This window comes from Columba livia, chromosome 2 (assembly GCF_036013475.1).
Source record: "Columba livia isolate bColLiv1 breed racing homer chromosome 2, bColLiv1.pat.W.v2, whole genome shotgun sequence".
Lineage (NCBI taxonomy): Eukaryota > Metazoa > Chordata > Aves > Columbiformes > Columbidae > Columba > Columba livia.
In genome coordinates, this window is record NC_088603.1 from 7,573,314 (window position 1) to 7,598,588 (window position 25,275).

General features: G+C 39.2%; 1 protein-coding gene across 11 annotated transcripts in view; it reads right to left on the reverse strand.

Annotated features, from left to right (window-relative positions):
• The window catches only part of PRKAG2 (protein kinase AMP-activated non-catalytic subunit gamma 2), a 234,603-nt gene that overhangs the window by 5,295 nt on the left and 204,033 nt on the right, over positions 1-25,275 (reverse strand). For all 11 annotated transcript variants that reach the window (XM_065050424.1, XM_065050423.1, XM_065050429.1 and 8 more), the window contains 8 exons: positions 11,348-11,429; positions 9,794-9,852; positions 6,933-6,978; positions 6,277-6,331; positions 4,317-4,443; positions 3,406-3,571; positions 3,029-3,066; positions 269-415 (listed from right to left, as the gene is read on the reverse strand). In XM_065050424.1, coding sequence (XP_064906496.1) covers positions 269-415; positions 3,029-3,066; positions 3,406-3,571; positions 4,317-4,443; positions 6,277-6,331; positions 6,933-6,978; positions 9,794-9,852; positions 11,348-11,429 — 720 coding nt within the window. The remainder of the gene's footprint in view (positions 1-268; positions 416-3,028; positions 3,067-3,405; positions 3,572-4,316; positions 4,444-6,276; positions 6,332-6,932; positions 6,979-9,793; positions 9,853-11,347; positions 11,430-25,275) is intronic.

The window sequence follows — 25,275 nt, forward strand, 5'->3', positions numbered from 1 at the left end:
ATGGCAGGCTTGGAAGAAACACTTTGCATTCCGTTCAGTTAATGTCATAATACTCTGTTATTTGTGTTTGTTTTATTACAGATGTACTGTATATTTTCCACATCTCTACGAGTCTATAAAGCAAACTGATACCTTACACATGTAGGTATGAAAAAATACTTTCACCAAGTAACGAAAATGACTTCAAAAGGATAATTTTGTACTATTTATTAGTTTGGTAACACAAGTTTGAACTCACAGTGAAGGGAAAAACAAAAAGCGAACTCACCTCAGCCTTCACTATTCTATCCACAATGGTCTCCAGTGTTTCCAGCATACTACACTTCACAACACCTTCAAAATACTGCGAACGGTGCTGTAGCGCTTGCGTCACCGTGATATCTAGGTTATTATATGTTTTTTCAGCAGCAAGATTCTGGAAAACAAAACCAAACCATCAGGGCATGTAACACATCTCAGTACTTAGGAAAGAACTCACAGTAACAGTTTAGCATCAAGCAGACAGGCATTTCTGGTGTAAATTCAGCCTGTTCCAAATCATACATCAAACAAAGCAGATTCTCTTCAGCTTCAGGATTTGGGAACAGTCAAGCATGCAATTATGTTCAACATGATATGATAGACTGGGTTAATTGATAAAATATTGATATTTTGTTATATGCATTAGGCCAGTGAAAATCTCTCTCCTCTCCTGTCTGATATTTGGCTTGAAGTCGCTCATCCTACTTTTGTAATGAATAGAAAATGTAAAGATTTTAGAATATACAGAATATACTTGAAGAATATCCAATTTTATGCTGTTTTGCATAGGACAGGGGAGGACACCAACTGCTCTGAACGCCATCCATGGAAGTCTAGTGAGAGAACAAGTTAAAGGTTTTGTTCACTTTTCTTATTGCTGGGCTCAAACTCCCTCTCCTGGACTGTGCTGGCATTGCCATTTGGCAGCAATTTCTGTGTGTATGTATATTTTCATAACTACTATAAAAACAATATAAATGAAAACCCATCACTAAGACTAAAAGTAAGAAGATTAAAAGTGTGAAAGCCAATATTCTCAAGTTTCATTTTAACAACAGGACCAGGCTTGCAGCAAGAGGACCTTGCCCAGGCCAGCAAAAGCTCTTTTTGTAGGTCACAGTGATGCTTTGATAGTGTTGGCACAACCTGGCCTGTTGATTTTGTGTACTGAAGCACTGAAGAACAAACACAGACCTTTACAATGAAAACACTGGACCACGCAATAAAATGAAAGTAATTTTTGGCTAGAATATACTGTGATTGGTCACGTTTTTGGACTGAATTACACTGAACGTGACAAGATTGTTTTGAGATGATCATGAAGATACAAGTAGGTGTAGTTAACTCAGTTAACTAATTCCTAATGAAGGATGCTCAGAAAATACAACAAGCATCTGCAAAATGAAGCCACCTTTCCCACAATAACTACCATAATATAAAGCTATGTCTATACCATCACACCATTCTCAAGTTTCCCTCATCAAGAACATGAAAATTAATTCAGAACCTCAGAGGTGATTTTCTTCTACAAATATAAGCTAGCTGGCAAAGTAAATGAAGTGTTATGCATCTTCAAGCTGCTGTGTTGTAAAGATATTAAAGAGTACATCCAGATTCAAACCCAGGTGATGCTCAAGGATGCCATATCACTGAGAACAACATATCTTTCCCCCCCAATTAATAAGCAAACTAGTATATGTGAGAAAAATCTCAAATACACAATAGATGCCCTAACTCTTTCCCATGTTACCAGCTAGAAGCAAACGATTATATCCTAAAGCCTTTGTAGTTGTCTTCTTTGTTGTAGTCTCAATATATATTTTTTCCGAAGATAAAGCATCTCAAAAAATCCTATAACTTATGTTGCCCCATCAATTAAAATGAGAAGAAAAAGTGAAAAACATAAGGAACTCTCTCCCTTTTGGTATCTTTCTGAAAAAGAATGGGTAATAAGGGAAACATAACCTTCCTCAGTCTAACACAGGGACAAGGTAAACTGAAACACTGAACCCACCAACTGTGAAATGTCATTGTCTCTGCTATGTTAGATCACCCTTGGGACAGCTACTGCCTATTCCCTGAACAGCCTTTATGGCACAACAGTGTCTTACACAGCAGAGAATCCCAAAGAACAAAAAACAAACGCCTAGAAAAGAGAGGTAAGACATGGTGAAATCTTCAGTATTAAGTAGACTGTTTGCAGCCACAAGTGTAAAGTATTTCCTTTTGGGAGTATCGTCTCTATTTCTGAAAGCACACAGCATTTCAGACATCTGGATTCTTCATTAGCACCAGCAAGCTGGTGGAATAAGCAACTTGGGCACTTCCAACTCTAAGAAATAAGGTAGCTACCAGAATTTCCAATTAGAAGTCAAGTCCATACAGCTGGGAGGGGACAGAGGTAGAAACACTGAATATATCTTTCAAGTTTTTGAAGAGCACAAGCACAGAGAGCCCTTCCTCTCCGAGGGTGGCAAATCACAGCATCAATCTGACTGTGACGTTGCAACTCCCAGAGGAAAACCAGAAACAGTGGCCTGAAGGAGACATAAACCAGAAGGAACACAGACACGATACTCTGGAGCCTGAGACTTGCACAAAAGAACGGGCCAAGTAGTTTTAATTCGCCGAGAAGGTCGAGTCGTACAAAGCACCCCGACTGCGTGAAGAAATCTGCGTTCTCTTTGAAAACGGACCGTGGAATGGCAGTGACTGGGAGAGTCCATCTCAAAAATAGAAACAAATGTAAAAAACCCTATGCCCTCTGTAATAGTACAGCCAGATCTGATTTTGGGTGACATTCAGAGCAGCAGATGCTTGACTAAGGACAGCTTAATTAAAAAATAATGATTAAAAAATGATGTGCAGGGTGAACTGAATCTGTTTTATTCAATTTGTTAATTAAAGTCTAAAGAACAAAATAGCCAAAAAATGACATATTAACAAATTAACTTGCAAATGCTTACTGCATATAAAATATTTAATACCACTTAAGAAATATACTTACTATTACATCAAATTTGGAATAAATATCTACAACTTTTCCTAAAAAGAAAAACAAAAATTAGTACTTAAAATACAAAATCAGTTTTCTTGCTTCCTTCTTTCATTCCTTATCTCATAATTACATAGACAGAAAACAGACAGGTCAAGAAGGAAAGATGAGGAAAAAAACCAACCCCAAACGACCCACCAAACCATGAAGATCTTCCAAGCCTATCAACCTACATCTTGCATAAATGTCTTTATATTCTCTTTTCTCCCCCCTGCCTTTTTTCTTCAAGCTTTTTTAATTCTGTCTTCCCCTCCTCCTCCCCAAATCAATCCAGAGCTCAGCACCGTTTCTCTTACCCCACTTTTGTACACAGAACACCCAGCACCCACCTGACTCATCCACAACGGGCAATGCCGATATCCTTCTCTCTACAAATATATTCAAGGCTTTAATGATAGGAGTGTCGGGATGGATGAAGGCAATGTTGTGGTAAGTTCCTATTCCAAGTTCATCCAGATTCTTCTTCATAAAGGCAGGCTTTGGCATCTCTGACATCTAGGACAGGCAGAATTCATGTATTTACAGTACAGTTTTGGTGCATCTACCAAGTTTTCGACATCTACCATGTTTCCATATGACTGGTATATACATTAGGAGATGCGTTTCAGTCACTCATCCATAGCCTCCCAGTGATCGTTACGGATTGTTACAGTAATCTGCTACTAGATTAAGGTAAAGCCAAAACAAGCCCAGATCTCGAAGCATTAGTTGTGTTCAAAGCAGCTCTAAATTAAGACGATGTCACTAAATTTTTTGCTCATTTATTTAGTTTTGTAGTGAGGCATCACTAAAAGCTTTTGATCCTAAGCTACCAAACTGGAGGGAGAAGACAGCAAAACACACTATACACCAAATACTTATTTTGAACTCCCGTTGCTTTGTTTGGTCCACTATTCATTCCTGTGGCTGCAATAAGCTACAGTAACAATAATCTTGTCTCTGGGAGACAATTCCTTTTTCTATTCGTGTAAACAAGTTTCCGAAGCCAAGTAAATCTTCCAGAAAGGACGACAAACTACTCAAATAGCCAACTCCTTGTTGTTTAGGTTTCTTTAAATGACTAAACCAAAGTCAATGTACAGGTCCTGCATCAAGCTTTAATTTCTCCATTATTAAGAATGATACAGACACAAAGAACATGGAGGCGTATCAAGAAATTTCTGCACTAAGACTCAAATGACCTTAAAATGCCTACTGAGAAAGAAAATATCAGTTAAGCAAAGTGACTTTGAATACTTACAAAAAGCTGGAGGAACTTGAGGATTCTTTTATGGGTTAGTATATAAAGTGCATTTCCACTGACAGGATCTATAACTGGCAATCTGTGGATTTTGTTTTTGATCAATGAATATACAGCATCAAAAAGGCTGAAGAGAAAAAAATAGGGTTTTTAATGAATCCCAGCTGGCAATGAGTAATGTCAAGTGATATATACACATATTTACAAACACCCAGGAAGTACATATCATAAGTAATTATTTATATTATCTTTAATGTTGTACAAAACAAAAGGGATTTCAAATTAACTTTTGCAGCTGGTAAAACAGATCAACAACAATATGCTCATGAACATCTAAAATCAGTAGGAAAATGTGATGGAAAGTGACTTTTTGTGGTAGAAAAAACCAGCAGAAATATTTCTGCAAAACTGTACGCTGTTTTCCCAGTGAGTGCTGTGCTCACGGCATCTCTGAATAGATATTCCCGTTCAGAGACACAGTAAAAACCGGAGTGTTCCTGCCCTTAATGCATCTCAATCCCAAACTTCTGTAGCGTTTTATAGGAAGAGCATGTCTACAGATAAGTGCACATATGCAATTAAGTCAAACCAATTATCTAATCATTTTACTGAATTATCATTGGGGTTTGGCAATCAGTTACTCCTGGGAGATGTGAAACATTTCTGCAGCTGACCATTTAGCAATACTCCAGCCTAGCAAGCCTGCTCTTCGTGCAAGTAACACCTTCCCCTGGCCTTGGTCCTAGCAAGATGATGCTAAAACAGCCGACAACCAACTGCAATAAATTAGTAAGTCAAAGAAGTCAGTAAAACTTTGGTAAACAGCTCGTCACTGGAGTAGGTGTTTTCCCATATGCTGAATGTTCTGAGTTCACTATAGGGATGAATTTTTCCCATCGGCTATACATGGAGGCAGGATTCCCACTGGAGATTCCATTCCTGAGTAAGGATTTAACTACTCCTGGAGTAAGCATTTAACTACTCCTAAGTGCTGCCATCTGATTGTCACAGAACCTGAATCCATTTCTGCCCCATGTCTAAAGACTCACTGTACCATTTTATACACATCCCACTGCATCTTCTTTATTGCAACACTTCTTTGACTGAAAGCAATTATACTGTTTTGTTGTCTTAACGATACTCTTTGCAACAAGCTACTACTCAAAATACACTCCTTAGGACTTCACTGAGTAACTTATTCATGACTTGGCAGCCATTCTATTGACGACAGAACATATCATTACTTGAGGCAATCACTACAGTTCCCATCACCCGCTTCCGTTGCTAGGGCACGAGCAATCCTATTCCACAAACTTAAAGTAAGAACCACAACACCACTCTCCAGTTCAGAAACCTAGTAGTACTTAAGTGATCAACTAAAGCTCTCTCTCAAGTTACCTTTGGTAAATAAGGTATAATGACAGTTCAAAAACTACTTCTTTTAAGTTTCATCAAGAAGAAAAGGACAGTTGTTTATATTTTAAGGAACACAACCTAGTAGCAGAGCAGAACAAAACACAGAGATACTATCTTTCCTTTAGCTAAGGAAAGCAATTTGCATTGAAAAGTAAGTTTTCAGTGACGATGGTTGCTGAGAAGATGACAGCTGAAAGGCTCTGGACTGTTTTGGAGTTTCATTAAACAAACGTGACTTGCAGGCGAGCTTGAAGGGTCATCATGCTGACTCTTTTCTGCATATTTCCAGGCAATTAATTTTAATCCATGTCTAGTTCATTTACCATTAGTATTACACTGATAAAAGACAAAAGTTTAACTAAAAATTATCTTTTTTTGGATAATTAACAAAAGTCCTCACTTGCAATAGAAAGCTCCCAGAGCTCCTTGATTATATTAAAAGAAATTGTGCACTAGTTTACAATATAAATTGTTTCTTATTAATTCACTGTTGACCTCGAGTTAGTTTATTTCATGTTAAGCAGACTGAAAAGCAAAATCCTACCTTGCATCTGGGGAGATGTTCACTAAAGGTTTAAATGTCTCTTGCAAATAAAGCTCTGCGTACAGAAAATTAAATATACCGTTACCACTTTATTTGAGAACATTCGCTTTTTTATGATAACATTTTATTAATTCATTCATTCAAAATTAAGGAGAAGAGAGAGCAATATACACAGTTACTTTAGATATTCTAACACTTATGCACATTCCTTTATATTGACGTTAAAAATAGAGAAGTTTTAAGAGTGGGACTAAAGTGGTTACCACCAGGGGTCACTGCGCGACAGTAAGTAATTCTTCACCAGTTCCCTTCATGGGAGAGTCTGCTGCATACATACTTCTATATGCTATTTCATAGCATATTTCATAGCATATGGTCTATTTTTGCCATAAAGCTTCCTTGCTTTCTAGTCACCTCACATAATTCACTCCGGCATCATTTGCTGCTCATCCATCAGCTCATGCAATATGTAGGGTCATCTATTCATTCTGCATCCTGGCTCCAATACGTTCCCATTCCACATATACTCATCGACTCTATGGCCATACATTAGAAAGTATATGGATAGAGAAAAGCTAAGTCTAGGATTAATTAAAAATCCACTATACTGAGAAGCATTAGAACATATTAAATTATGAACAAGTAGTAATTCTTACCCCTCCAGGTTTCTATCTTGTGCTCCTCCAATTCATAAATCTGAACCTACAATGGGTAGAAAGTTTAACCTGAAGAATTAATTTTAAACCCAACATCATTAACAATATTATAAATATCTGAAAAATTACATTTCCTTGCAGCAATCTAGCAGAGTAAGAAGAGCCAAGAATAACATGTCTCAGCAGTAACAAGAGGGGTAGGGTGTAATCCTGCTCAATGCAGGATACCGTACCAGACCCATCACCTCAGGGGACTGGAGAGATCTTTCACCTGTCTAGGTTTGCTGTCTAGATCTCTTCTCAACTCAAAGCCATCTCTCTCCTCAGTAATATATTGCACCTTAATTATGCCAGAGCAAACCCTTTGATGATTCTTCACACTCCAACCAGTGAAAAGCTCACCCTGATCACTTGATGCTGACAGATTAATTTCACTGTTCCTCAATTACAAAGAAGCAAGAGCACTCGGTTTAGTGCTCAGTTCAATCACAAGAACCAACATTATACCGCTCCCCCTGCTCCCAAGTTTAATAATTTACTGATGTTACATTCTTCAAATGTTTTTGGACACTGCACCCAAGCCGTGCGTGCTCTCAGCATTTCTCCTGTGCAAACAGTGGTGCTCATCTGACCCGTCTTCAGCTCGTCCCCAGGACCAAATAGGCCAGAAAAAAGTTACCAAAAAGTTGTTTTCTGCTGGGTTAGCTTCTTTAACTGGCTCAAAAAAACCCCGGGCAAATGATACTGGACAAAGGATGGGGCAAGTCTGCAGCTTTTGATGGCTGCTTATCATCAGATCAGTGTGGTGTTAACATCAAACCACCCTCAGGAGTCCAGTCTTCAAAGTTCTTGGACCACCATATAGGGAGAAACGGCCTGAAGGCTCTTCAGTCATTTAAAAATATCATCTAATACATGAACAGCAACATGCTGCACAACGTGTGTGATGTGATGCATTTAGAAAAAAATGACTAAAATAATTAAAAATGTTTCTTTTAGCATAATTTTATCTATTAAGACTAGAATATTCCCTGATGGAACTTTTTTGTTTTTAATAGAAGACTGCATCCATCACTCAAGTCAAATGTCACTTCTCAGCTATCCCTCCCTACTGCTGCCCTTTTAAGCACAACCTGTGGAATAGGATGCTAGACAACGTAAACAGGAGTGACAACAGTCAGACCTTAGGGACATGAGGGACCTTAGACCTTACGTGGAAAAACTGGTAGTATTGAGATTGAGGGTCCTTACAACATGGAAACCACTTTAAGGAAGTCACCAGCGTGCAATCACTTTTCATTTGCTTCTCCCCCTACTCCTTCTGAAACCCCAGGAGAAAAAAATATACATATAAATTCTTTAACAGAAAGGACGGACATTGCACCATATAATGGGCATGTGACAAGAATTTCACCATAAATTTTAAAAATGAACATTAGCTGTGTGAAGCCTAATGCATCACATAAGCGCTTCATCCAACTCTTCTTGATTTTTAACTAATAAAACATAGTACATATGTTTTAATTGGTAAAGGGGGAATTGTGATTTGACAGGAACAAGAGAGGGATGTAAATGTTGGTATGAACATGCAAGCAAGAAAATTCCATCAACTGACCGCCAATGAGAATTTTAAATTACGGTTAATTGAAGCCAACAGATCTCCAAGTGATTGTGCAAGTCGGCCATGGAGCTAAAATATTTGCATACATTTAACTGGTTTAGCTTGATCATTCCACACCATCACTCCAAGAACAGAGTAACCTTTTAATGCACCTGAGCCTCTGTAAGCCGGTGTTCTGCTGAACACTGCACACTTCACAACAGCTCTATCACGGTCATGAGACAGAAATGACTTATAAACCTCTGAACCACACATAGCTACAGACTTGATTTTTAAATACAATGAACTTTTTAATGTAACTTCAAGAGGGAGCTGGGGTTGTTTAGTCTAGAGAAGAGGAGGCTTAGAGGTGACCTCATCACTCTCTATAACTACCTGAAGGGCAGTTCTAGCCAGGTGGGGATTGGTCTCTTCTCCCAGGCAGTCAGCAATAGGACAAGGGGGCATGGGCTTAAACTCTGCCAGGGGAAATTTAGGCTGGATATTAGAAAGAAATTCTTTACAGAGAGAGTGATCAGGCATTGGAATGGCTGCCCAGGGAGGTGCTGGACTCGCCGTCCCTGGAGGTTTTTAAACTGAGATTGGACATGGCACTTAGTGCCGTAATCTAGTAAACGGACTAGAGTTGGACCAAGGGTTGGACTCGATCTCTGAGGTCTTTTCCAACACAGTTGATTCTGTGATTCTGTGAAGATGTTTCCCCCCCGCCAAGTGCTTTTTGGTTGATATTTGCCATATATATAGAGTTCTGATTACTATCGAAATATGTGCTTCAAATCAACCTGAACACAAATACATACAGGGCTCATTAAGTATTTTCCTTCATACTTTCAATGTCACATCCAGCTTTTAGTAAGTACATTATGCCAGGTCCTTCATCCCAAATGCGTTAGTCATTAGTTGCAATACTAAAACGAAGGCTATCATTATGGTAAGCACCACACAAAACATCATCAATGGTAGTACTCATTAAGGAAATGCCTCATGTTTATACATGTATAACTGAATAAGACAGAGTATGTTACCTTCATGGCTAAAGCTACAACTGAACCCAGGTACCCAGATATCGTTCTAAGACCTTCCTCACAAAGCCACCTCTTCTTTCAAAAATATCCCCCCAGGGAATACACCCATGACATATCAAAGCTTCCAAAGACACTACTGCTACTAAATCGGTTTGATATTTCCGTTTCTGTACTGCATGGCAAATGGGAAAAGTACAGCTTAACGTCATACTTACCATTGGAGACTTATAGTATCTATGCAGTATGTTAATGAAATCTGTAATTGTTAACATTCCTGTAACAAGGGACAGATAAGAAACAAATTTTTCAGATATACAATGAAGGTATAGAACTTACAGCTATTTTCTCTATTTGCATTCACAATATATAATTGTTCACAATATAGAATTTAATAAACATTAAATCCATATAACACAGTATTTGTATTGGGCCGATCAACAGTGGAATTCCGAAACTATGTATTCACTTTCACATTGATACAATACTTCAGAATAAAAACACACATCTGGATTAATGTTCAAAATTATAACCTATGTGCTTCTCCTTTCAATGTGACCCAAAGAAAACCTGGAATTCACCTGGATTGACCCCAAAAGCGTGGAAAGAAAAGAGGGAGTCTAGAACATATTTGAAGGTTGGAGGTGTATCCTTGTCTTTTGTTGTTTGTTTTAATAAGACACATTCCCATTAGGACTTGCCAAGTCAAGCAGACTCTCAGACTCAAACGAAGCAACACTATAATCCATTTTCTTGAATACTGCTTACTAAAGAACGTAATTCAACTGTTTCCACAGTAATCCTCAACAGCTGAATTGAAATGTGACTTTTAAAAGAAGAGATACTACATCCATAGTTTATACATTTCAACCACTAATACCAAACTATGTAATATAATATTATTAGTTTAGTTACCTGAAAATATTAATCTTTTTTGGGCTTTCAAGTTCTAAATGTGAGATGTAATTGCTCCACTGTGTACTACTCTTACATCTAAACTGAAGAAACTAAGAAATGGGGAAGGGAAAAATTAATCCACAGGTCAGCCTTAAATTACTAGAGCTTATAGACAGAAAAAGAAAATAAATGTAAGAGAGCATTCCTATGATATAATGCACAGAACTACTGCTCTTCGCCCCTTGGATTTAAACTATTTTAAGAAACACCTTAAAAAGCATCTACCATTCATTTTCAGGAATCCTCACTGCATATTCCAGGTCACAACAATTACATATCATATTTATAAGTGGCACTATCACCCTGTTTTCTAACGGCAGAGATCTAGTCTTAGAACATTATTGTTGTGGCAATTAATGGCAATTTTTTTAAAAGCAATACACAGATCTAAGGCTTTTCTCCCAATAGGGGTAATTTCTGTAGCATTCAACATTCGTTCTGGTATTTAAGGATTTCTCAGTGCACCACACTGAGAACATGCAGAGAAAGATGTGCTCGTATTGCATGTAAATTAGGACCCTGTAACATTAAATTCTTTTTCTAGTACCTATGTTCAAATTTCCTTTTGGTGATCATTACCTTTATTTTTAAATACACAGTGAAACGCACATATTGGAGACGGAATTTCAGAAGCCCAGGACCTAGAAGAACCATCACGGTTCTCAAAGTACAGTGATGCTATGAAAATGAGCAACATCTCATTCCTCACCAGAAGGAAAAAGTAAACCTTTTTAGCCAGTGCACCTCTAGACCACTTTCTGCAACAGTAAAGCACCCTGGAAATTCAAGTAATGAGCCATGTTAGAACCACTTACCTACAAAACTCTGTTTTTTGCTCTCCCACAGTGGAGCTGCTCTCACACCATTTGCCACCAAGGCAAAAAAGGCTTTCTTTACCTGCAAAAAGAATGAACCACTCATCTTTGCTCTTCATTGAGCATACCAAACCCCAACAGGTTTCCCCAGTTACTAGGACAAAAATGCAGTATAAACTGGTAGCTGATGTTCAAAATGGCACAAAAACTACACACAGCAATCAGCCTTTTAGTTCCAAAATGGTAAAAAGTGTAGCAAAACCAGATCTGTTTTTTTTGTTAGGTGAATATTCTATGTGAAAGCCTCTGATGAACACGTAAGCTGAAAAGGCACGCTCACTAACCCCAAATTTATTCCTGTTTGCTGTCATCCATCAAAAGCTGTAACCTCCAAAATGATGACTTTTTAATAAATCTGTAGTTAACGTAATTACCACAAGTGCCCAGTTTACAGATATAGCTCAACATTTGAAGACTGTACTATATTCCAGTTAATGTTCACTATACCAACAACTGCATGAAGAGACTGAAACAATAACAGTTTCATTTCTTCTCCAACTTTTAGACTCACAATTTCTACAAATTAAAAGGGATTGTTTGATTATTTTAAACGACTGAAAGTTAAAAGGACTACCTAGCCTGTTTTGCCGCTCAAGAAACATAACCAAATCCTTTCGTTTAATTAATTAACCCTCCCCAATTTCTGAATCAGAGGTTATAAGGTTATAATGTTATTCTCGAAAGAAAATCAAAACTTCCCTGTGAAGACGAGTTCTTTGAAGCCTAAAGCACAGTCAGGTTCTGCTGCTCCTCAAAGCCTGATCTCTTGATGATATGTTTGAACATGTTATCGTCCCTGTCCTGCCCACACTCCTAAATAGTCTTTACATGGAAAATGCGATACAGAAATGATGGTTCTTGTCCTGGCACAAAACTAGGACATGGCCAGTCTATATCTCTGCATCCGTGGAATTGCTCCTTGGTCCAAACAACATGATTGCAATTGCTTGATGACCGCAATCTGAACAGACCATGATTACACAGCGGTATCTCAAGTGTCTACTTTAAGTTACGTGCCAAGCGGCTCCTCTCCACAGAGTCAGGAATAAAAGGCTTCACAGTCAGGGGAATCAGCAGCCAAAAAAAGGGCAGAAAAAATACATAGGTAGGAAAAAGAAAAGTAGTTTGCCATTGTTAGCTACATCCTTCTTGGAAAAGTTTGCAAGTCCATCCACATGATAGTGAGTGTCCTATGATATTTGACAGAACCTCCATTTAGACTGGACTTAGTGTTATAGAGCAGCAGTTTAAATTTCTAAAAGTTGGTAAGACTTCTACTCCGTACCAGAACACATCACTTCTGTCTACACTTCAGTAATTTGCAGTCAATGTTTCAAATACCTGGTGTTATCATATTGTGCATGAACTCCAGTCTTTAAGATTAGACTTCTGAAAATATTTTGGATTTCTTGTGACCTTTGTGCAGCCCGACTGCTTCTCTCTGACCGAAAGAACTAATCTACTCTCCTGACCTCAGCGATGACAGTTCTCCTGACTTCACAGATGCTTCTGCTGTATCATCAACAAACAGGAATAATAACAACCACCCACCCTAAACTGGATGAAAACTGAAGAAGCTACATGGAGAAAAAGGTACTCAAGACTGCAAATAAGACCATAAGATACAGACCACATTGTATTTATCTAGAAAATGGCTAAATAAGAAACGTCTCAGAGGTAGTCATCCACTTCACTGACACAGGTAGGAGTCAGGTAAAGCAAACATTACCAAATCCACCCCAGGAGCGTATTAACTCTTAACTAAGACTGAAACCACACAGAAACCCTGCAGGCAGACACATGAAGTGCTCCGCCATCACAGCATCACACTTGCAGTTAATGCGGTGAAAACAGCAGTGAGCTCTTTGGGGAGCAGATAAGAGGCAGAAGTGAGTTCACACAGACTAATTCCACCTTGGGGCAAAGTTCTGATGATTCTTCAGCAGAGGAAAACCACTCAAACTGCCTCCAACTGAGAACATTCAGCTTTGATATCTTTCTGTAAGAACAGCTATCGCATGAGGTAAGAGTCACTGTCAAACTATGTCCCAAGTCTTCCACAAGAAGTGGTATCAGAGCAATATGGTAACAACTAATGATTAAAATGAGGGAGGAAAGAGCTTTTGTCCAGACAGTAACAATGCAACAAAACTCCACAAGAAAATTTACAAACTCTGTCAGTGACAACCTGGAAAAACAGCATGTCCACAGTAGAAAAGATGTGGGGAGCCAACTCCAAGACTTCAGTCAACCTCCGCACTCTTGCTACTGCTTCCTTCTCAGAGAGAGTAGCAGCAAAGAACACCCAGCACAACATTCAGATAGGTGGGATGGTAAAAAATTGAGGTGTTATTTTAGATTCAGACATGATACTTCAAGAAAGACAACTCCAAAAGATAGACTAGGCAAGAAGCTCAACTTGTAGACAATCTAGAAGGAATATAACGTTTCCTCAAATAATGGGCTCTTGCCTCGATTCTGTTTGATTTATTTGCAGGTTATTTGTCTCCAATAATCTCAAGAATCTTCTGCTAGATGGCACCTTGTCTAGCTTTAAAAGACAGATTTTGGAAAAACTGAGGGCTGCTGAACAGATACAGCCACTGAGATAGCTCAGACTTAAATCCTTCATAAAATATGATGAGTTCTGCTTGGGTATTAGGATACTAAACATTTGACATAATAATTCACTAAAATTTAGTAAAGAAATACTTAAACTCATCCCTCTGGGCTGTCCTCCTAGACCCCAGCTTAAGTGACATTTCCATTGTTTTCTTCAGTTTTTATAGCAGAAAGTGTCACACGGTTACTTTTTAAATAAAATAACAATGCCGTAAGTTCTTAATGTTAATACTTGTCTCTTATTTACATAAGGTAATTACAAGGAAAAAACCCAACAACTTCAGTCTTATTTGCTAAAACTGCTTGCAAGCACAAGCACACACTCATCCCCCCCATTTTCCTTTAGTTTCTGTGGTTTACCAGTTCCAGTGGCCCCAAGTACTGTTTGGTGGGCAGCCAAAGCACGGGGGTGTGGAGCTGGGCTTCCATCCAGCACATTTAGATGTTTTGGCGATGTTCATGCAGAAAATACCCACAAGGACCTTCCTTTCCTATTATATATAGTTGGTAGCCTTTGAAGATTTCCACCATGTCCCATCTTTGGGCCTCCAACAGTGCTTTTAATTCCTGACCCCACCAGCGTTGATCTTTCTCTGATCTTGAATGCTGGACTGGCCTGACCCTCACAAAACCATTGTTCTTCAGCCAGAGCCCACAGATTATTGCCATTCAACACCATGTACAGTCTTTAAACAAAGCACTTTTATTCTTATTAACCATGTAGTGGTCTTAACAAACACAATGTGCCCAAATTTAGAGGTTGTTCTGACATATATGTTGACCTTGCATATTCACCACGTCTCTCTATAGGCAACCCTGGGAAACACTCATTTGTGGTGAGACTCAGCAGCGTTAGAGGTTCAGCTGCATCCCACAGATGCCACTTCCCCCCCTCTCTGACTCTAAGATGTTTAGATATTTACAATTAGATGAGGAATCCTACTTTTTGTGACTACTTGTCTTCTCTGATATTCTGCTCCTTGAGTAGAAGGGTCATTTTATAGCAAAGGTACATAGCGAGTAAAATCCTACGTTTATTACAGATCACCTCACCAACAGCTGCAATGAGCACAACAGGAAGAAGCTTTTCTTACTACAGAAACTCATTACACTGACTGTGAATACACTGAATAAAAGAACAGACTAATTTAGGTTAGACAGGGCTTCTGGAGATCCATCATTTCTGCAGACCATCCAAATATTTCCAAGTCTTAATGAAGATACAGCCTCTTCCGATATAACAGTCATTACCAAGAAAGATCCCATTAGACCAATACATAAGAAGTCTTGTTTTGCAAGTCGTCCGATATTTGGAAAACCTTGTCCCTTATGGGGTTAGTGAGTTCCAAAATGGCTTGACCACCAAGCAGCAACACCAGAAATAGTAACAATAGACAGAAGATTTCTAGACTACAGGATTTTTTTTCCTGACAGGAAATACTACAGGGAACACTCCTCATTCTGATACACCAGAGCAGTAATCTCACAAGGTCTTGTGGAAATGCCCTCTCAAGTAAACATCTGTGAATGAGAAACACCTGAAGGTAAAACTGAGGACAAGCTTGTTTCAGAAAATTCAGCATGTGTACACACACACTTTCATCTTGTTTTACCTAACACTGTGTTATGAAAATTTTCATTATGTGAATAAGCAACCAGTGGATTTCAAACTTGGCTTCAGGACTGTCCCAGAAGGTAAGGAGGGCGACGGCGGCTGTTGCAATCACAGCTCCTGGTACAAAGGGTCAGTCCTGAGCGGAGCAGAGAACTCTCCTGTGCTGAAAGACACACAGCTCAGCACCATCGTCTCAATACCAAAGTTAACTTGGAAAAGCTGGAAGGTAACAGAAGGAAGAAACAAAGTTATGGAACATCTACAGAACTGCCAGTGCCAAGCAAGAAGATGATGCAAGAGACTAGTAGCCTGGACAGTGTTAAAAGATCTGCCAGAATGTTTTTAGTATGGCTGCCATCCAAGGGCAAGATAATAAATGTGCACCTCTCTTGACTCATCTTTCCCTGTATAAAGCAACACCGAGCCACTAGCTTTACTTGCCTCTAAAGCCCCTCATGTAACCCAAAGAAATATCTATTCTTTCAGATCAGAATAGAAAGGAAGAAGCTCCTGCTTTTATTTTTTGGCACAGAGCTCACATACAAGCAGTATCAGACACACCTGATCATTGAGACTTTTATCATCTCCAGGTCCTGATGGATGCTCAAACAAGAGCTACAACACTCATCGTCTTTTTCACTGAATAAGTTCATTGTCATTTTCACCAGACAAGTTCACAACCTCCTAGTCTTTTCTCAGGATGATGTTTAAGGGCTACAAAACTTAGAGAGAATGCAGACCTCAGAAAATTCCCATGTGGACAACAGTATCAAAACCAAACCTTTCAGGCAGTCACTGAGAAACAATAACCCTTCCTGGCATAACCAAATACAGTTTGATATGTAGTTGAAAGAAGTTTGCAAGAAGAAGGCATTCAGTCTTGGTAAACTGGATAGGAACAGCTGAAGAAGTACTATAGAAGGTTAAACTCATATACCCATATGCTCACATGCTCCAAGTACAAAAGGCACAGGGAGCCTTCTCAATGGGTCCCTTACAAAGGGGAAAAAGTCTTCCATTTTCAAGGGATAACAGCATATATATATTCATAAGATACACAAACATGACAAAGTCATTCTAGAATACAGTCTTTATTCTCACCATTAGAGTAATAAGGCACAAGAAAAAGTCACCTTGAGACTTTTTAGAAGCTAAACACTTGAATTTCAATAGTTCTTAGCCAGCAAGGAGACCAAGAGCAGTACAACTGGTCTCTGTTGTAACAGGAAAACCATCAAACCTCTACTGTGACCTTTGTACTGCACAAAAACTGGGCAACCTACACTTTACTGCCTTGGTCTAAATGTGTTTATGAGCTGAGTGACTCTCAAACGCTTTTGATGTGAAAATGTGAGGAATGGGGCAATAGCTTCCAGCCCAACATAAACAGGACTATATTTCTTTGAGTAGCAGGGCAAGTTCTCTGGCTGCCCAAATCTTGGCAGACCTCTAAGAGAGGAAAGAAAAAGGAAATAATGAAGGGTCCAAACTATTGTATATAAGAGGCAAAGCCAGATGATCCACCTGCAGTAAGGCAGGTTTATAAAGAGTCTCCCCTGCTACTCCCTCATATAGCTAGGATTTTGGGTAGTGCTGCTTCTGTATCAGAGGCTGTAAGGCAGATCTTGTAGAAGGAATTAGTCCCTGGTTTTATGTACCTGTTTGACAACACAGCTAGCAAAGCAGCAAAACAAGGTAACTACTGGAGTCAGACTAACACAGTGTCAAATAGGGTGCAAGCTCACTCACATCCAGTGAGTTATAAACCTTCCTTATCTGAAAAACACTCTTCAACCACGACTGGAGGTGCTCACACTGGGTTTTTCTCCTTTATTCACTCCCAACTTCTCCTGCAAGTCTTCAAATCCCAGGTAATGCAATACAGTCCACTGAAGGCTCACCACCCAGTGTTCACCTCCACAGTGACTTGTGGTACAGTATTTGGGAACACAGCAAAAACACAATACTAAGTTGAAAATACAACTTTGCCACAGAAAGCTCTTTGGCTAACCCTCTTCTTCCACACTGTCAGCATCATCTTCAAAGGATTTATCTTTATGGCCCAAAAATTTTTGTGAACTGATCTGGAATCAAGGACTCCAGCCTGATCACCGCCTTGATAATGCAAAAGCAGTACAAGCTAAATATTCTCCTAATACATCAGGCACTTGTGCTTTGAAGTAATTCACACCCAGATGGCAATGATATTTAAATACCTTCAACTGAGAAGAAGGTAATTCTTCCCAAATGCAGGATCTGAAGCAAAGGAATTCAGGGAGGTAGACCAGTTTTCCAGAGTCCCTACATCAGCTTTCCAAGCGGTCAAGAGGAAACTGAAAAACACCTCTCCTAACTTGTAATCTAGGGATGACATCTACTATCAAGAAACACTTAAAGATCTCACAGGAATTGCTCTCTTTTTAAAGGGTTCACTAATTGCTTTGTCCTTGTTTTCCAAAAAGTGGCCAACAAAACACTGGCAAGGATGTTAAACATCAACTTGCATGTCCATTTTTTTTTCTTCAAATAAAGCTGTAATGCCCAATCCAGACATCTTTTTAAGTTACAGAGAACTACAGGTACTATAAAGGAGCTATTGTGAAAAGGTAAAATCCTCTTTTGTAGTGCATATATGGAGTTCAGTGTTTTTATAAACTGGCTTGTCTGGAGGGACTGAACCAGTATGCAGGACCACAACCAACCATCTCAGCATGATGACTGTTGCATTCAAATTTATTTTCCAATTACTTTCTTCTTTGGTCTATGAATTTGGTAGAAACATTTCCTCCTTGAAGGTCTATACCTTTAAAAAAAAAGACTACTTAAGGACTCAACCATAAAGACTTTTGCCTAGGGCGAGGGCCAAGTAGGTCTTGAAGAGAAGAATTTCCTCCTTTACCTTATCACACCTTCAAGTAAAGCAGAGAAAAATGGAACAAACCTGTTATGACCTGAGAGGCTACATTCACTTTCACATCTGAAAAACCCCAATCAAACATCCACAAGCAGCTCCTCTAGTCCATGTTGAATTTTGGAAAGCTTACATTAAACAGTTCTCCCTTCATATGTGGTGGAAAGGGAACTCCTGGTGGATGATGTGCTACTAATGGTCATAGGGTGCTTAGTAAAATTTAAGTACTGATGGAGTAATACCCTTCAGACCCAAGCCAAACCCCAGAAATAACAGGTTGTGTCTTGTCCTGAAATCAGACACATGTTCTAGATTTCTCCCCACAGAGCAGGTACTACGTCCACGTGCAGAAATCTTCCCCGCACCACATCCACATGAAAACATCCCAATCCAACAGAGAACACCAAACTGAGACCTTAATCGATACTTTACGTCCATATTGTAGCTGGCAGTTAAGGGCCCTCCTTCTCCCCCTAACATCACACGTACTGATGTAACCAGGAGTTCCTCTAGATAGCAGCTGGTCCAGTATTACAGTCAACTGTTATTCCATTTCAAGAAGGTGCTCTGCTGATACTTAGTTCCACCTGCTGTTTGAGCTGAGCCTAAGCATTCTAGCCAAAAAAAAAAAAAAGCACAGCTCTTTTCTCTGAGAAAAATAATAATATTTTTAAAAAATCACTTCAAGCCAGAGTTTCTGCTGCTTGATCTCATACCACAATGCGCTAAGAGTAAGACGTTAGGTGAGTGCCATAGGCAGAGCCACTGGGAACAGTTGCGTTGGGAAGGGTACGGAAATTCTTTCATAGGTTAAGATCTTATCAGAAAAAGTGGTGCTGAGGTAGGGAAGACATGAAGAATGATGCATGACTTTCACTCAGCCAAACACAAATACCTTCTACACCCTGTGTAGACCAAACTTTTTCTGCTTAATTGGTGGAAACTCATTATCTTCCTCCAAGATCCAGAAATTAATGTTTCCTATTGGTTTTGAGAGCTGCAGGAATTAAGCTCCTATGCTTGTTGTGTACAAGCAACAGGAATAGCTCTAAAAATGAAAAACAACACAAGAGTCTTCCCATATTATGCTACTGATTCCAACCTGATCTCAATGAAGTGAGTTTTTATGTGGCCTGCTCAACTGCCTCAGCCCACATGCCAGTTAGAAGCTAAATTACAATATTTTCTTACAGTTCTGTGGGATGGATAAGTAAGTGGGGGTGTTCACACTCCTCAGAAATGCAGACAGTATATTAGTTTAAATTTAATGACTTTGAAGAGGAAAAACCTCAAAGCCAATTAAGGAACAGACAGTCAATCCTTTTGTAAAGCTGTGAGAACTCTGTTGTGACAGCAGACCCAGAGTCTGCTGCGTGTTTCTGGAAGCAAAAAATTCCAGAGTATTCTTCCTGGAAGCATGGTCTACCTTATAACCTTGGAGAGAGGCAACACCCCAGTCAAGAACGACCTGGAGGGAACAAGAATAATAAATCCATTTACTGAATAGAGTCAGGACAAGGAGGAGAAACACAAATCATCTTCCACTCTCCTAATGTGGAATCCATTGCATGTTCTGCAGAAGTTACATTTACTTCCAGCTTGTTAAACCACTAAAAATGTTTCCAGAAGATTGCTCCAAATATTCTTCAAGCTATGCGGTAGGAAAAAAAGTATTTGAGCTGTTACTAGCATGTGAGTTACTGACAAAAGTCTGCATTAGTGACAGTGACATCTGGTCCGTTACCAATTTAGATAATTTCATTAAACAGAAAGGTTAAATAATCTGGCCTTCAAGTCACTCAACTGTGAAAGGTTTCTTCAGGATACAAAAGAGACTTTAGGATTCTGAAAGCTGATTTTGATGACTGTTTCCACATAAACAAGATTTTTATTAGTTTATAGGTATAGGACAGACACTTCAAAGGCAGCTTCAAGGTCGTGGTGAGCAAAAGCTACATATGTTTTAGTATTAAAACATATATTTGCTTTTAACAGGTAAGAATATAATTTAGCCAGAGGTTCGACAAAGCTTACACAAGTTTGACAAGACACAGTCACTACATTTGCTAACATCGCATTCCTGGGACTGCAGATCGGTGCTTGATGTGGAGCAGGGAAGTCCCTGTCTTACACTGACCTTCTACATTCCTTTTGGAGGGTTAATTGCTCTGCACTACAAAATAAGCTAATCCTTCTCATCTTTATGTAGACTGGGCAAAGTCAAAACAAATTAAGTAATACATTTGCTTGAAGGCCAGACAGAAATCTGGCCTTAAGTAACTTATAGAGCTAAACTACAGAGACTGTTGAAGTTAGGTAAGAGCCAGCCATTCCTTTTAGAAAAAAAAAAATCAAATAGAGTTCAGGATGGAGGGGGGAAGTGGAAGAAAAGATCACAGTCAAACATGCAGTAACAAAGAAGAACAGTGAAATCACATTAGTAGATGACGTTAGTATTAGTTGAGACGAGTAATCTGACTGATAGAATGTGAATAAATTGCTGTATTTTGTTGACATATGAAGTTAATAAAGGAATTACTAAAATTCCTGTTTTCCTTCAAAGCGTTAGCACCAGTTTCAAAGAAAGATCAGATTACTGTGTCCCTGTATATACCTGATACAAGTTTAACACACTGGAAGTAAGATCTGGATGTCACTATATTTCCCCAGATCCCTGAATGCATTAACACTTGCAGATCACTCAAACGCTGTGCTGAAGACACAAGCTGGTAACCAGTAATTCTGCGTTCAGCTCAGTGGTTTTCTGGAGTCTGTTATAAAGATGATAATCCAGATCCATTTATTGAATAATTAGGAGAAGAACAATATGCGAATGAATGCTCATTACAGAGTCGCCCCTCAGGGGACAACCCTCCTGACCCCCTCGAAGGGCTGAGAAGTGTTTGTTCTCCTATTGTTTGCATCTTGGGAGATGTGCAAGAAATTAGACAGTTTATCCACTGTGAGCTGCGCTCTGTTGCAACTTGCCTATTTCCCCACCATCCACAGAGTCAAGTTTCCAAACTTCACAGGACAGCTCATTAACATCTAATTGTCTCTTGACTCCCTTCTTGGTCAGATTAGATTTTTAAAAGTTGATTTAATGTGCGTCAAGTGAAGATAGCATCTTCTCTGGGAAAAGCAAAAGGCTGGAGCTCATCACAAACAAGGAGCATTCATGGGTCACAGGCAGGGGAAAACCACAGCCCCGAAGTAGAGTTCAATATGAGTCTGTATATCTTTGAGGTGCAAATACTTACAGGTTACTTCTGTATTAGTAAACTAAAAGGGTGAAAGAACACTCTGCTGTTGGTCTAAATCAAGAGAACTGTGCCAGCTAGAGCTCTCCCAGACAGCATCGGCCACTTCTCAGGGTTCTGTACAGGCCAGGAACCTTTTCAGGTAGGCAGACTAGATGCAAATACTCTGTTTTGGGGGAAATACAAGCTAAGTTTTACTAAGGCAAACTGAACTGTGCCAGTTGGCCTCAGGCAGGTAACAGACCTTGGCTCAGAACATTTATCTATTTTGTATAGATGTTGCTCGGGTCTGTGCCAAGTGATATGTTCTCCGGCTGAAGCACAGCACGCTTCTCCCTTCCCAGATGATCCAATGCCCAACGGAGGTGCAGCAGACACACCACCACTTCCACACTTGCCCAATGCAGGTATCAGCCCCACAGCTGTGTTCTGGACAGTTTGGTGGCTGCTGGAACTGAGAGGACCCCATGCCTTACAACCCACAAACAAACAGGACCAAAGAGACCTTCACCCCATTCCTGCTCTTTGTTACTTACTATTGCAGCTGTTTAAGGCTGCATTTCTGTTGCCAGTGTAATGACACCTTACCATCTCTTGTCTTATTCAGGGTTAAAACGAGATTCCTTACAAATCTTTACACTCAATCCCTCAGAGACATTGAGACTAAACATTTACTTTTATTAATAGATGTTGCTTCAGTGCTGTGAGTTGTGCCACACTATACAAACTAACGTCTCCAGTTTTCCCACAGCTAACAACAGTTTTAGAATACTTTCCACAGTATCTCATGAATCATTTTCTAGGGTAGAAACATGCCATGTGCTGTGCTTGCTGGCCAGTAGAGGGAGATGGGATACTACAGTCAAATAAAAAAATCCAACAGCAGGGTCTTTCAAAGGATGCCACAAGTATACAACACAGCTCCATTTTTCCTTCTTCTTCCATTGATTGCTACTAGTTTTCACTAAGAGGGACAAAAAGTGAGCTCTCACATATTCTGATTTACCTCTAGCACTATTAAAAATCTAAGTTCAAGTATTTGGACAATTTTTAAAAGGCACCAGGCTTTTTTGTTTGGTTGAGTTTTAAATAAGGAGAAACACTGATTTAGGCAGGGGTGAAACACATCTGGGAAAGACAAATATCTGAAAAATCCTCTCAGTTTGAGAAAATTCATGGACACTAAATGTTTCAAAGCTGCATACTACACATTCGAAATAAGAACTGTCACAAAGTCATAACGTACTGGAAAACAGGTTATATATATATATAAATATATAAAATAAAAACACAAAGAACATTCTAGAAGTTTTTGTTTGATTACCCTTATTAGGTACATTCTCCACCACCTAATTGTTCTTAAAAAAAAAAAAAAACACTATTATATTTTTATATTCCAGACACATGTATGTGTACCAGCCACAAGGCTCAAGCTGAAGAACTAGAAGGTGTTTCGAAGATGCCGAAGGTGGAACATGACTACAAAGTGCTAGGTAAAGAACTACAAAGGAAAACACTGAAGTATTTAGAAGAACCCCTAGCAGCGTAGCCCAGAATAAGCATTCAGATCAACCTGTTTAATATTTTCTTAATTAGCCTGTAATTTAATATTTTCTTAATTGCTGTGTAATTTAATAGCTTTGCAAAATCTGCAAAGTTGGAAGACAGTGTCAATGCAGGAAGAGGACTACTACTTTAATATAATATTATGACTTTATAAATTAAGAGTAATTGCAACTGGGATTAAACGTAATGGTGTAAAGTCCAAAAAATGCAGTTTGCAAGAAGAAAGCTCCTCACCAGTAATCCAGGTTCAAGGCCTGGTTCACATTTGTCATATACTAGATAGAGTCCGAGTGGATAACTAGACTTCCTTCTACCACCAGTGCTTTCAAATCCCTGGAGAAGCAGACTGAGAATATGACCCCATGATCCTAGACCAAGCCTTGCCTTGTTATTCTCTAGTTGAAATCCATGACCATCATCAGGAATCCCAAATAAGACAAGGATTTTAGTGGAACATTTTTTCATTACCATTAAGTTACCCAGTGAAAATTCACAAGGTTCATTCACTCACACTCTGCTTCTCCAAGTATTACCTCACACTGGCTCGCAAACTGGAAATGAGACTAACTTCTTTATATTAATAGTATCTCAACGCAACTCCAGTAATGAAAGCTGGTATCTGGCATGATTTCATGTAACCCATCAAGAGATCTGGAGAATCAAAAAGGAATAGGTGACCTGCCCCAATGGCCCCCAAATTAATTGGTTCACAGAATAAAGAAAGCTCATCTTTCCAACAGCACCGGTGACCAAGCTCAAGCCTTTGTCCCAGGTGACCACTGACAGCTGAGAACTCAACAGGTCACACCAACAAGCTGCAGGTACCAACTCCCAACAGATTATCTCAGTGTGAGAATAAATATCCCCTGGAATCATAAGGAAGCTCACAGTCTTTGAGAAGAGCTGAAAGAGTGACAGTAAAAACTACCACGCCAAATTTGACCTTTCAGGTCAAAGGAGTCTGGATTCTTTAGTTTAGAGTTGACAGTTATTCTCTCTTTTGGACAGAAGAAAGAAAAAGATGCAGAACTTTTTCCCTCTGAGATAGTGAAAAAGTCAACACAACCAACCTCCCAAAGATGCAAACTGAGAGACAGAGAAAGAAATCTCTGAAAAGGAATGTGGGAAAACAGTAGAGTGAAATATTCATTATAATTATATTTCAATGTAACAGAGACTCCTCATTAGAACTTACAGTGCTTGCACAATCAGAGTCCATGTGAATGGTGAAATGCAAGAGCAGATGCAATTGAAAGACTGCATCAAAACAGTCAAGAAGTGGAATACACAAAGAAAATCAACAACATGAACACTTCAGCTTTTAATGACTGATGCCTGTGTGCTTGAAAGCTCTTCCTCTGAAACCACAGGCTAACTTTCCATCTCTAATCACAGATCAGGTGACCTTTCACTACAAAATCCAGTGTCCAGTAAAGCACAGAGAAGAACCCTAGGGAAATAAACGTGACTGTTCCATTGACACCAAGGTGCTTAAGGCTAAGAAATTTCCAGTAGAAATCTGGCTTTCTGGGTAAAAGAGGAAATTCTGAGATGAGACATGGGTAGCTAACTGTTACGCTCAGCGTTGCCTTTTTGGCTACCAGATGAGTTGGCAGCAGGAGGCCCTTCGGCACACAGGCAGAGTCTTAACTACAGCCCTGCTCAGGTTTTAACATAATACTGGATTGTTTTGTACTCCAGAACTCAAGAAGGATGATGCTGGTCCTTGTACAATAGACTAATATGTGTGCAGTTCTCTTGATTCCTCCCATTACTTTGCCTTGTTGTGCAATGTAGGTTTTCTACTTTTCAGATCATAGCACTCCAGCATTATATATAATTATCTGATACGCAAGATGGTTTTGTGAACATTTTGGGACTACGTATCTATTAC